Source organism: Astatotilapia calliptera, chromosome 23, assembly GCF_900246225.1.
Source record: "Astatotilapia calliptera chromosome 23, fAstCal1.2, whole genome shotgun sequence".
In the NCBI taxonomy this organism is placed as follows: Eukaryota; Metazoa; Chordata; class Actinopteri; order Cichliformes; family Cichlidae; genus Astatotilapia; species Astatotilapia calliptera.
In genome coordinates, this window is record NC_039323.1 from 29,044,878 (window position 1) to 29,058,824 (window position 13,947).

The window sequence follows — 13,947 nt, forward strand, 5'->3', positions numbered from 1 at the left end:
TGCTTTTAACATCTTTCACTCTGCAGACATCATCCTAACAAAGAAATTGTGCCTCATTATGGGGCCTTATAGCAAAAAAAGGGGGGGAAAAACCCGACGGTTGAGATAATTTCGCCTCTTCTCTATGTGGCCTTTTGTATTGACACAAAACAGAATCAAGCAGATTGTTGCACTATTTTCAAGAAAAGGACACTTGATTCTGAATGAGTTCTGAAGTGCGCTGATTTGTTGTTGAAACAAGTAAAATTATCCTTGCTATTCGCAGCAAATCTATTTGACTTGATTGAGGAAAACAAGAGTTGAGGACTTGGTTGTAGCGTAAATAAGCCATTAATGTGGTTGTTTGTGCTGGGATTTGAGAAGATGTTTATTGTTAAGTGATTTTCTTTTTTATTGTTTGCTTCATCCCTACTGCCTGCCGATATTCGTATAACTGCACTGAGACCGGGCACAAGGCATCAATCATATCCAAAATGCTTATAGAAATATAAAAGTGTCTTATCAATGATAAGATACTTTCTGCACATGCTGGCATATGGAAGATGTTAGATTCAGGACTCACAGGGAGGCCAAAAGTCAAGAAAAAAAATGTAAAAATGAGATGACTCATTAGCTCCTTGGCTGCTTGGCTATTAGCTGACTAACATTACAATACCACATGCCATATGTAAACATTCTTCATAAAAAAAAACCCCAATGACTCAATTTATTGGGACCATAAATGTCTACTAAGTTGGACATTTTTGTCAAAGTGCAGAATTTTCATGCAACCTTGAATAATGCAAAACTCCTATACTTCAGTTCGTTTTGTGAGATGTTTCACAAAAACATAATTCAACACATCATGTATGGATCCAATATCTGATTGCATTTCCAGTTCAAAAAATTTCACTTCGCTGAGCAATTCTTATATTTGAAAAAAATGTCTGTGTCAAACGTTAACATTTGTTACTCTCCCTGAGAAATACAGCAACTAGTAGTAAGTATGTCTGTGAAGGTTCTCAGTCATCCAGGTCATTGTAGTCTAAGGAGCTTGGGGAAAAAAAGTGTCTGGACTTCTTTAAGTTGCTAGAAGACGTTTCACCTCTCATCCAAGAAGGTTCTTCAGTTTTAAGGTCAAATGGTGGAGAGTCCCAGATTTAAACCCTATGGGAGTGTTCCCCCCAAGAGGGACGATGGACAGGGGGTCCATCAGCCAAGGTTTCGGGTGAACTCATTGTGAAACGTAGCCCCCACCCTATCGTGTGATTTCCTGAGGTCACCAATGCACCTCAGGAAGTCACATGATAGGGTGGAGCTAGGAAACCTTGGCTGATTGTGACCTACACCTATTTTCACACATTGGCTTATGTAAATAGGTAGAGGATCATTAGGGGGTCCATCGTCCCTCTTGGGGGGATACTCTCATAGGGCTTAAATCTGGGACTCTCTAACATTTTACCTTATAACTGAAGATGTCACAGTCTGGCTGGGGCAGACTGTAGGTGTTTGCAAAAGAGGACTCAAACGCAGACCAAAAACTGAACGTGGCGTGGATTTAACAAAAAACAAGCCGTTTATTGAAGCTAGCAAAGAGGGTACAAACAAAAGGGCATTGATGAAACTAAACAATAACCTAAACTGGGTGAACTAAAACTAAACATGAAAAAACCTTAAACATGGTGAACTGACATAGATACCTGAAGTTGTGACATGGATGAGCAGACGACCTGACAAAGAATGACTGAAAGCACACGGACTAAATACACACAGGAGGATAATGAGGGAAGTGGGAACACATGGAGAAACAGCCGACACATGAACATAACGACGTCACAGTGGAAGAGAAAAACTTAACACGATGAACACAGGAACACCAGACCTCTTCAAAATAAAACAGGAAACATAAGACGCAGACATGACAACCTGAACTTGAAAACGTAAGACACAGACATTAAACACATGAAGGGGAAGGGAGACTTGACATGGGCGGAAGACACAAGGGGAATCTAATAACAAAGAACTAGAACAACCTAGGCATGATAAAAAATGAACTTAGAAAACCTGAAGGGCTTAAACTTAAACTAAAACTCAAAACGCTGGGTCAAAAGACCCAGGATCGTGACAGAAGAAGCTTCTCGGATGAGAGGTGAAACGTCTTCAAGCAATTTAAAGAAGTCCAGATGCTTTTCTTTTTCCAAGCTCCTTAGACTAGTAGTAAGTAAGTAAAATTTATTTACAGGAATCTGTTACAAAGTGCTTTACACAAAAACAAGAACATGACCCAGATGTCTATCTAAATAGATGTGTTTTCAGCTGTTTTTTAAAAGAAGCCACAGAGTCGATGGTGCGTAGAGGAGGTAAACCATTCCACAGTATTGCTGCTAGGTTGTGGAAAGTGCAATCCCCCTTTGTCTCCCAACTGTACCGTTAGCTTACCAACTTTTGATGATGTTTGATGAGCTGCAATCGCCTGCCACCTAAAAATTCTTTACTCCATTCATGGAAGCTCGCCTTCTGTAGTGCTAGCTTGACACATGCACAACTTCATTGACATTTGCACCATGAACGCATCAAAGTAATAAAAAGAAAAAAACTAATGTCTGGAGGACGGGCCGCTCATCCGAGGCGCAGAACAAAGAAGCGCCGGGGAAAACGCGCTGGTATTAGGAACAGACTGAGACAGCAGGCGCATCGCGCACCACTGCCCAGTATCCTACTGGCCAATGTACAATCCATGGAGAACAAGCTCGATGACCTAAGAGCAAGGGTCATCTTCCAACGTGACATGAGGGACTGCAACATTCTGTGCTTCACAGAGACATGGCTGTCCCCCACCGTGCCGGACCAGGCCGTAACTCCGTCGGATTCATTCTTTGTGCTCCGCGCGGACAGAACGGCAGAGTCGAACAAAACCAAAGGTGGGGGAGTGTGTTTCATGGTAAACAGAAAGTGGTGTGATGCCAGGAGCATTTCTACTCTCTCCAGCGGCTGCTCGCCACATCTGGAGTTCCTGAGCATTAAGTGCCGCCCTTTCTATCTGCCCCGTGAGTTCACCTCAGTCTTCGCCACGGCGGTCTACATCCCACCCCAAGCGGACACAGGTATGGCTTTGTCCGAATTACATGATGTGCTGAGCTCGCTTCAAAACAAGGACCCGGGCGCAGCCCTCATTGTAGCAGGAGACTTTAACAAAGCGAACCTCAGACAAGTCATGCCAAACTTTTACCAGCATGTCTCGTGTCCAACGAGAGGGGATCGGATTTTGGATCACTGCTACACGCCATACAAGCAGGGCTACAAAGCTGTCTCACACCCGGCTTTTGGGAAGTCTGACCACAACGCCATCTTCCTCATTCCCCAGTATAAACAAAGCATACGGAGGGAAGACGTGACCACGAAGGAAGTAAAACGGTGGACTGCCCAATCAGAAGCTACGCTACAGGACGCACTCAACGACGTAGACTGGGACATGTTCAGAGCATGCGCAGTCGACATCAACGAGTTTACGGAAGTAGCAGTATGCTTCGTCAATATGCTAGCGGAGGAGATTATCCCCACTGCGAGAGTCACCACATTCCCAAACCAGAAACCGTGGATGGACAGATCGATCCGCACTGCAGTAAACGCCAGGACCGCCTCCTACAACGCGGGTCTCGCCACTGGCGATATGAGCGCCTACAAAGCGGCCTCATACGGCGTGCGGCGCGCGGTGAGAGATGCCAAACGCAGGTACCGCGAACGTGTGGAGTCCCGCTTCCACCAGGGCGACACACGGAGTATGTGGCACGGACTACGCACCAGTACGGACTACAAAGCCAGGGACACTGCGCCGATCAACGCCGACTCTGCATTCACCAACGAGCTGAATCGGTTCTACGCCCGTTTCGAGGTTAGCCAGGCGGCTAATGCTATCTACCGCCTGACTACCGAGGACAGTGATGTCATCAGCGAGAGACCGGTGACCAGCATCGCGGAGCATGACGTCCGAGCGGCACTGAGGAGAGTGAACACAAGGAAAGCGGCGGGGCCAGACGGTATCACCGGCCGTCTGCTGCGCTGCTGTGCTGACCAGCTAGCAGGTGTGTTCACTTACATCTTCAACGAGTCCCTGGCGAAGTCTGTGGTCCCCACATGCTTCAAAAGATCCACCATCATCCCTGTGCCCAAGAACAGCAAACCCTCATCCCTGAACGATTACCGGCCAGTTGCACTGACCTCGGTAGTAATGAAGGTGTTTGAGAGGCTGCTGAAAAACATCATCTCCTCCTCCATCCCAGACACCACAGATCCGCTGCAGTTCGCCTACAGATCCAACAGATCCACAGAGGATGCCATCGCCCACGTCCTACACACCACTCTCAGCCACGTGGACAAGAAACAGGGTAACTATGTGCGAATGCTGTTTGTTGATTACAGTTCAGCGTTTAACACAATAGTGCCCTGCAGACTGTTCACAAAGCTGAGGGATCTGGGACTTAACAGCCGTCTGTGTGCATGGGTGTTGGACTTCCTCACTGGCAGAACTCAGGTGGTGAGGGTGGGCAGGTGCTTCTCCAACAGCATCACCATCAACACAGGAGCACATCAGGGATGTGTCCTCTCGCCACTGCTCTATCAATCAATCAATCAATCTTTATTTATAAAGCACTTTTCATACAGAGAAAATGTAGCACAAAGTGCTTTACATAGTTAAAAGCAGCCCACCCCACCCTCCAACTCACTCCCCACACTCTCAATACACATATATCCCCCCACCCACACACACATACACACACGCGCACACTTAAAGAGTAAAAATTGGGCTGGGCTCGCATGAGCCAAGTGAGGAAACACTATAACAGGGAGCCGTCTGCACCGGGAGCCGGTCACAGACCGCAGCCTCCAGGCTGGGCACACAGCAGGAGGGAGGCAAAGGAGCCCCCCAGCCAGTCTGAGAGGACCCCAGAGACCCAGCAGCCACGGTCAATAACAGCCCCGGTGCAGAGAGCGCCCTCCGAGGAAACACTGGAGATATGACGCAATACAATATATATAGGGTAAAATGATAAAATAAATAAGAACAGGATACAATATAAATATAAATAGAATAAGAAGATTAAAAAACGAATAAGAATAAAATCAAACAAATATTAGGTAAATCCTAAATTAATAATAGAATAACAGGATAGAATAAATAAGCATAAAATAAATAAACGCTAAGTAAAAGCTAAATTAAAAAGGTGGGTCTTGAGCCTGTTCTTAAAAACATGTACGTTCTCTGCGGCCCTGAGCTCCTCCGGCAGGCTGTTCCACAGACGAGGACCATACCACTGAAAAGCTGCCTCTCCGTGAGTATGTGTCCTGACTTTAGGGACAATCAAAAGGCCAGTACCAGAGGACCTCAGGGTCCGCGAGGGTTCGTATGGTAAAAGCAGATCTGAGAGATAAGAAGGCCCAAGACCATTAAGACATTTAAAAACCAATAAAAGAACTTTAAAATCGATCCTGAAACACACGGGGAGCCAGTGCAGCGATTCTAAAACCGGTGTAATGTGGGCCCGCCCTCTGGTCTTCGTCAGCACACGAGCTGCCGAGTTTTGCAAGAGTTGTAAAGTTGAAATATTCTTCTTAGGAAGACCAGAGAGCAGGGCATTACAGTAATCAATGCGACTGGTAATAAAAGCATGCATCAGCATCTCCGTGTTGGCCCGAGAGAGAATAGGGCGGACTCTGGCTATATTTTTTAGATGATAAAATCCAATTTTAGTTACATGTTTAATATGTGGGATAAAACCAAGCTCAGAGTCAAAAATAACACCCAGGTTTTTCACTTGTAGCGAAGGACATAGTGAAAATGCCTCTAATTTAGGCAAGAGTTTCTCTCTCTGAGCCTCAGGACCGACAATTAAAACTTCAGTTTTGTCCTGGTTAAGTTGTAAAAAGTTTTCTGCCATCCAAGATCTTATATCCAAGATACAGTTAAAAAGGGCATCCATTTGTCTGGTGTCATCAGGAGACACGGAGATGTACAGCTCTACTCCCTCTACACTTCAGACTGTGTGGCCACCCATGGCTCCAACACCATTGTGAAGTTTGCTGACGACACAGTGGTGTTGGGTGCCATCTCCAACAACGGTGAGGCGGCCTACATGGATGAAGTGAAGAATCTGGCATCGTGGTGCCAGGACAACCACCTCCAGCTGAACGTCAGCAAGACCAAGGAGCTGGTGGTGGACTTCAGAAGGGGTCAGCACAGAGACTACAAGCCCATTATCATCAATGGAGCTCCAGTGGAGAGGGTGCAGTCCTTCAAGTATCTTGGTGTCCACATCTCCTCAGACCTGACATGGGCTGCCCACATTCAGGTCCAGACCAAAAAGGCTAGGCAGCGCCTGTATCACCTACGACAACTGAAGAAGTTCAGGGTCTCTCCAAAGATCCTCAGGATTTTCTATACAGGCGCTGTGGAGAGCATCCTCACACAGAACATGACATCGTGGTTCGGGAACAGCTGTGTGAAGGACCAAAAAGCTCTCCAGAGAGTGATCCGTACAGCAGAACGCTGCTGCAGGATTGCTCTCCCCCCACTTCAGGACACCTACACCAGGAGATGCCGGACTAGAGCAGCGCAGATACTGAAGGACCCGTCCCATCCTGGCAACAAACTGTTCCAACTTCTGCAATCTGGTAGAAGGTTCCGCATCTTCCGGGCAAGGACAGAGAGACTCAAGAGGTGTCACAGGCTGGGTCTCCGACCCAGCACTCTGAGTTTTCTTTGTATTTTTTGATATGTTATTAGTTTGTGTTATTTCCTATTTTGCCTTTAGTTTAGGCAGTTATTGGTTATTGTTCCTGGGTTTTCTATGTTTTGGGGTTTGGTATTTATTCATCACGTGTTGGGGTCTGTTGAGTTGTGTTGCCATGTTTAGTTGTTAGTATTTCCTGTTTTATTTTGACAATGTCATGTGTTCTTTGTTCATTGTATTTAGCTTTCTCTCCTGGTCCTGTCATTAGGTTTATGTCTGTCAGCTGTTCCCCCATGTGTCCCCACTTCCCCTGATCACCTCATGTCTGTATTTAAGCCTTTTGTTTTCTTCATGCCATTGTCGGTTCGTCTGTTTATCTCACCAGGGTCACAGTTTTAGTCATGGTCTTAGCCTGTTTACCTCACCTCAGTCATAGTTCTAGTTTTCATCTGTTATGTATTATTAGTCTTAGTCATGGTCTTTGTTTATTATTTTTCCACCACAGTCATAGTTTAGGTTTTGGTCTCAGTACCATTTAGTATTTTGTTTCTTAGTGTTTTGCCTGTTTGTTTTTGGTCTCTTGGTTCATTTCCCTGCCGTCATCGCATTAAAGGTTCACCTTTCTGTTAATCATTACAATTCCTCGTCATCATCTGCTTTTGGGTCCTGTTTCCACACACATCGGCGCACCCCGCCGTGACAAGAGGAGCTTCTATCCCCAAGCCATCCGTGCCCTAAACACACACACCCGCCCTCTCACATCATCTATAATTGACTGAGACAGGACTCTTCCAGACACTAAACCAAGGCACAATGTACATTTCAATTCCTTTAATTTTAAATATGTTTATATTGTCTATCCTGTAAAATAGTCAGATATCTATTCATATTAATGTACAGAATTCACCTGCTTGCTGCTACTACTGCACATTCACCCAGTGTATATACTATATGTGCATATATATATATATAATGTTCTTCCTCTACCCCCCCCCCAATTTTTGCACATGTCGAGGAGCGTGTCAGGCTACATTTCACTGTGTGTTATACTTGTATAACTATACATGTGACAAATAATAAAGAACCTTGAAGAACCTTGAACCTTGAACCTTGGAGGGTGTAACGGGGCTGTGTGATGTCATTATTTTCTCACCACTGTGCACTAACTCCACACTGTCACTAGAAGCAATGCCTTGTTGCAGCACATGAAAGATTAACTCATTCAAGAATGACATGCATTAACCTGCTTCAATGCATGTAAGATTGCGTTGCTTATTAATTCTCTCAGTACAGTTAGAGTACAGCTAGATTATCCAGCCCACATTAACCTCTGCACATACCTGATTAAATTGCTCAAACTATATCTTACTATTTTATCTCCAAATACAGTAATCTGACAAACCCCCTTTTCTTGTTTATTGGCTGTTTTCTTTGTTGGTGCAGCTGACCATTCGCTAATCCCTAGGTATCCCCAAGTATCTACAACTTACTAGAACCCTTTGTTTTTCTGACACAGTGAGAAAGTAAGCTTTTTCTTACTCTCGCTCCCAACATTTGTACATTTTCAAAGGAGCCTTATTACTTTTGCTTCAAGATATGTGAGGGCTGCTATTGTTATTTCCTGTCACTGCGCGCCTTCTCGATATCAAACTGATTTGAACCTAAATGAAGGGAAGGGATCTGAGACAGAGATGAAAGAGGCAAAATAACATATTCGGGGAAAACGAGTGCAAAGCAAACCCGTCTATGACAGAGAAAAGTACAGTTTGTGACATCATGACAGGAAACGAAGGTCAGTTACACAAAAATAGCTGCTTGAAAAGTCCTTCAAAGAGCTGCTTTTTACTTTGACGCTGTAAGTACATTCATTCAGAGCCAGAACTTTTTCACTTTGACTTGAGTAAAGAAGTTGAATCAGTACTTCAACTTTTTCTCTGTGTGAAGCATCTGTGTACATTTCCCACCTATGATTGTAGTTTTAATGATTTTTTTATTACTTCCAGAAGGGTTGTTTCAAACCAAGAACCTTTTTAAAGGGCTGTTGCAGTGATATCATCCTAAACCTTTAAACCATGTCTCATCTACCATCCAATAACAAAACTTGTGAATTTCTCATGAATACAGTAAGTTAAATCGAGCCATTTTCGTGAATGTTTTTAGTGAGTTTATTGTTACTGTAAACCTTTTTTTTTATTAAAGTTGAGATTCAGGCTAATTTTGTCTAACCATCTTTGTTGGTTATTTGTGCCTACGCAGTTTGGTCACTTACTAAAAGTCCTTGTAGGCAGAGGAATATTTGCCTGGTTGCCTGTGTGTATGTTTTTGTGACCCCCATGTTTTGACAAGCTCCCAAAATCCCTCAAGATGGCTCCTTCACCTCGAGGTTGAAGCCATGTGAAATTGCCAAACACTTCCCCCCGGGTGGTGTTAAAAGCCTTCAGTACAGTAGTCACTATTTCCTGTTCACTTCCCTTTGCCTTTCGGATTTTATGCCATGCTACTTTGCAAGCACCCTGTTAACAACGTAAGTGCAGTGTGTGTGGGGGGGAAAAAGAAGTAATCCATGATTCATGTGACATGCTCTATGCCCTTGACATGCATCAGGTTTCAGGGCTTGCTTAGAGCATCTTATCAGGGGGAGGCAAGCAGGGACCAGCCCCCAACGGCACGCTTTTCAGCACTTATCGCGGTGCTCACTCTGTGCCAAAAGCAAATCACACGGTGCTGGAGAGGCATCCTTCCAGACAGAAATCTGTATTCATTTAAAATAAAAAACGTGGATCAGTTGATTTGTTCTTTCAAACTTTAGCAAAGTCAGTTTTCTCATCTAGTCCAATGAGTGTGTGCAAAATAGGCCAGAGGCCATGCTTTCTCACTATATCAAACCTGTAGAGTATGACTGCACTGTATAAATTATCTTGGCCTACTCTGTCAGTACCAAAGTCATGCATCAGCTTGGTGTTTAAACCCCATGGTATAGCCTTCATCTTCTAACTCACTTTATGAGTTAGATCTTTGACAGTTTCTCTCCTGCTCATCCTTTTATTCACTTCTCCTTCCTTACTCACACCTTTTCTTCTGGCCTTCAAATCTGTTCTCCTCTACTCACTTTTTTTCTCTTATTTACCTTCTCTCCCCCGCTTGTCCTCTGTGATCTCCAGTCCAGCCCCATATCACCCAGCTGAAAAACGTGACAGCCGTAGAGGGCAGCGCTGCCATGATCTCCTGCGTGGCTGAGGGCGAGCCTCTGCCTGACATTTCCTGGAGAAGAGCCAGCGACGGTCAGACCTTCGTGGACGGAGACAAGGTAGAAGCTGCCAGAAAGCCCATCTGGCTGTGCGTGTGTGTTTGTGTTCATCATCGTACAGCATAGGCTGGAATTACGGCATGAGTGTCGTGCTCAAAGGATATGACTTAGGCAGGAAGGATTTATGGGAAATTTACTGGGGTTGCATAATGCATTTACAGCCATATGCCAAAACATTAAAACACCTGCCTAATACTGTGCAAGTCCCCTTAGTGCTGCTTAACAGGCTCATGTGACGTCTGGGTGTGTCTGGCACCTCTTGCTTTTGTGGGTGTTTAGGTAAGGCCTATGTCAGGGGTGTCAAACATAAGGCCCAGGGCCCAGAATAAGGCCGGCAAAGACTCCGATCTGGCCGACTGGAAGGCTTTGGAAAATGTGAAGAAGTGCACAGATTTTAAACTCCTAACTGTATTTTCATAAGTTTTACAGCTTTGCCTATTGATACAGACACTGCCATTCATACCACACGAAAGTAGTTCAGTAATAGATAAACCATTAAATGACAGAAATGTCTGGGCAGTTTTATCAGTTAAAGTGGATGAGTTTGACATCCCTGGCCTATGTGTTTCTGTAAAGGTGAATCCTGTGGAAAGTTCATCCGTGTGAGTCTTTTGTCTAGTTTACTGTGTTTGTTGTGTTGCTGGAATGAGGAGGGAAAAACACCCTTAGGTTTTCAGCTCAGGATCTACCTGGATAGTCTTCTGAGAGACCACAGTCATCGGGGAGTGTCACTGCTATTGTTACTTGTTCTGCTACAATTTTTAGGTGGGTGATATGTGTTAAGGCAATTTCCACAACTGATCTTATTCGATTCTTATGTCACATGCCTGAGTTTATTGTCACAACTGATCACTCTACATTACAGATGAGACACAGATTTGACAGTATTCATATGTATATGGATGGGAGCTACTTAAATTGTATTTTGATTATAATCACAGGTACAAAAACTGACTTAAAAGAATCCAATCATTAGAGAGTCAACCACAGATTGTGTGTCCTGGGCCAAATAAAACAGTGCACGTACTGGTAATGCACAGAGGGGTGAAGACGGAGGCGCTGCTGGTTTTATGGAAGCATCGCTTCATTCAATTTCATTATAGCTTTGTTTCGAAGAAGTCACATTTTGTCTCTCATTGTGGCGCGGCAGATGGCTCTACCAGTGAGCCTCGGGCACTGTTGCTATGGGAGAAAGTCAGTCAGTGGTGTGAATCAAAACACTGCAGTCACTGTGCAGCAAAACGCAGCACCACACTTCACTGAGTTCACCCACGACCGAAGAAGAAGATGAGGAGAAGAAACAAACGTGTCATTTGAATCCACAAATCTTTATTCGTGGCTGTGTGTTCTTGTGGTTTGAAATGCATCTTTGGCTATGAAATGACTACAATTTCTCTCTAGTGAGAGCCACGGATTTGCCAAATGTCAACTCTAAGGAGTTTCACTAATGAGTTTTGTTTTTTTTTTAATGAAGGAAAGGTGTCCTAAAATTCTCCGTCAAACCCCACGAGGTCATGGAGTCGCTTAATTGGAGCTACAGAGAAAATACCAGCTTTTGTTGTCATGGTGACCATTAAAATGTCACTTTATTTTTTATATATATGAACAAAAACCAAGTCTTGGTTCTTATTGCCGCGGACTACAAAAAAGCAACAGCAGACAGTAACGGCTAATTACTCGTATATGTTGCACCGTTAAAATTAAAGCATTCCCATCTGCCTTATATGAAATGTTGCAATTACAGCCATTCATTGGTGCCACTGCTGTACATTACAGAGTGATTGATCCGGATCTTTTCCTTTTGACAAGATTTTATTTTCACGCTCTGTGAAGCCTCAAAGAGAGCGACCCTCAAACAACAAATGCACATTCACCTTGTACTCACATTATTATCTCAAGGGAAATCAGTAAACACTTTTATTTTGGTTATTTTGGAAGCCAGGACCTTGAAGTTTTCAGGTCAAATCTTTTAGTTTGTACTTTCTTTCTGTCTTCAGTACCTCCCTCAGACTCGCTGACATTATATTCAATCCAGTTTAACCGAAGCGACACAAAGCTTCTATTTTTACTTGTTTCTCCCAGCATCCATTATTCACTTTCTCCATAATAACAGCCACACAAGTGACAAACTGAAAGAAGCCTTTTCTTGAAATAGTAATTATTCCTGAATGGCATGCCATCAATGTCAAAACCATACTCGCTTCCATGGCAAGGGGTAAGAAGCAGCTTAAAAAAGAGGAAGAAAAAAACCCCAAAAAAACAAAGATGGCAGCCGTTCCTTTTGCTGGGGAAAAAGGTCATCGCAGAGATAAATGAGTGTGTGCATTGGCTCGAATCGCTCGGGTTGATAAATCACAGCCGAAAATGAGAGTAAGTGCTTCTCTTCCCACAGCAAATGCAATTATGGAAATGCGCAGTGCAAACCAACACACCTAAACATACGCAAAGACAAACATGAGTCGTGCAGTGCGAGGCGTGATGGATGGCAGCAGTCATTTAGGTTTAAAGCAGGATGTTCCTCTCTCAATTTGCTCTCCAATCTGCATATCCAGCCGCCACACACGTGTCTCCCGTTTAGAGTTGTTAAGCTTCGGAAAGTCCTACATGTAATGTTACGTACTACATAGTGTTGCTTCCGTCCTTTTCATTCTTTGTCAGGCTAACACCCTGACCCAGGGTATGAGTGCATAATGGGATGCAGTTCCTGGAATTTAATTATGAATCGAGGCAGAGCATTCTGTGACACCTCGGGTATTGTTTTGCTTCTGATCAAAGTTACTGTCTGCTGTTGTAGTCATTCAGAATATCCAAGGCTAGAGAGCAAGTGTCATTAACTCCGTGCTTTTGTGTAGATGACTTCTGAAAAGATTGACATATTTGCTGTGATTCAACTGTTGATTTCACAGCTAAACCTTGAAATAAGAAGACTCCAACCAATTGTTTCCTGACTTCTCTGTGCCGAAAGACTGCAGTGAAGCGGTCACACCATTGTGATTAATAACCTGGCAAGTAAACCCAGGTTTTTGAAATTTAAAAAAAGAAAGCAGACAGGTATAAAGCTGCAGTTCTCTCACAAGAAGTGCAAACCACATAATGAGGCACGTGTAACAAAGACTGAAAGTAACACAGTTGCTGAAGAAAAAGAAAAGCTGTCTAGTTTGACAGGCTTACCAAAGTAACTCACTACCCCCAATCATTGAGGGGGCAGTTAGTACACCACACTGCAATTAGAGCTGTATGTATTCCAAATCCATGTGTGTTAGCATGTAATAAATGCCACTTTGACCTCGCCTAGTGGTGTGGTGGTTAGCACCACTGCCCCAGAACAAGCCATTCCTGAGTTTGAATCCACCAGCTGGCCGGGGCCTTTCTGTGTGGGGCCCGTGTCTGAGTCCAAAGATATTCTAAATCGGGCGTAGGTTTGTGAATGCTTGTCTGTTTCTTTGTGTTAGCCCTGCAACAAATTGGTGACCTATCTAGGGTATCCACTGCTCTTACCCTGTGACACCTGGGAGTAGTTCCAGCCCTACTGTAACCCCAAATTGGATAAGTGGAAGAAAATGGATGGGTGGACTCTTTTTTGCTATCTTGCTCTTTTGCAAGAGAATGCATGGCACTCATACAGTAACAACTAGTTTTTCAAAAGTATTTTTACATGCAATTGTCATTTACAAAGTAAACATATTGCTTGGTTAAAAATTACTTGAAACTATTGACTGATAACATAAAGCCTTGAAGAAATTTTTTATGGAGGGCATAAAACAAGAGAGGGAAGTAGCAGTTTTTGTACCGTTGCATGCCTTTCCTGGAACCAGAAGAGTCACCTCTGGCTTGTCTTTAGAAAGAATGCAGGTTTAAAGCACTTCCTGAGCGACTTCACTCTTCAAACTATGCTCATTGTTTATACTCACTTCAGTTCAATGTTATTTTTAG

At 43.8% G+C, this 13,947-nt stretch overlaps 1 protein-coding gene across 3 annotated transcripts in view; it reads left to right on the forward strand.

Moving 5' to 3' along the window:
• Window positions 1-13,947, forward strand: part of ncam2 (neural cell adhesion molecule 2) — a 162,157-nt gene that overhangs the window by 69,739 nt on the left and 78,471 nt on the right. For all 3 annotated transcript variants that reach the window (XM_026160121.1, XM_026160119.1, XM_026160120.1), the window contains one exon: window positions 9,869-10,014. In XM_026160121.1, the coding sequence (XP_026015906.1) occupies window positions 9,869-10,014 (146 nt within the window). The remainder of the gene's footprint in view (window positions 1-9,868; window positions 10,015-13,947) is intronic.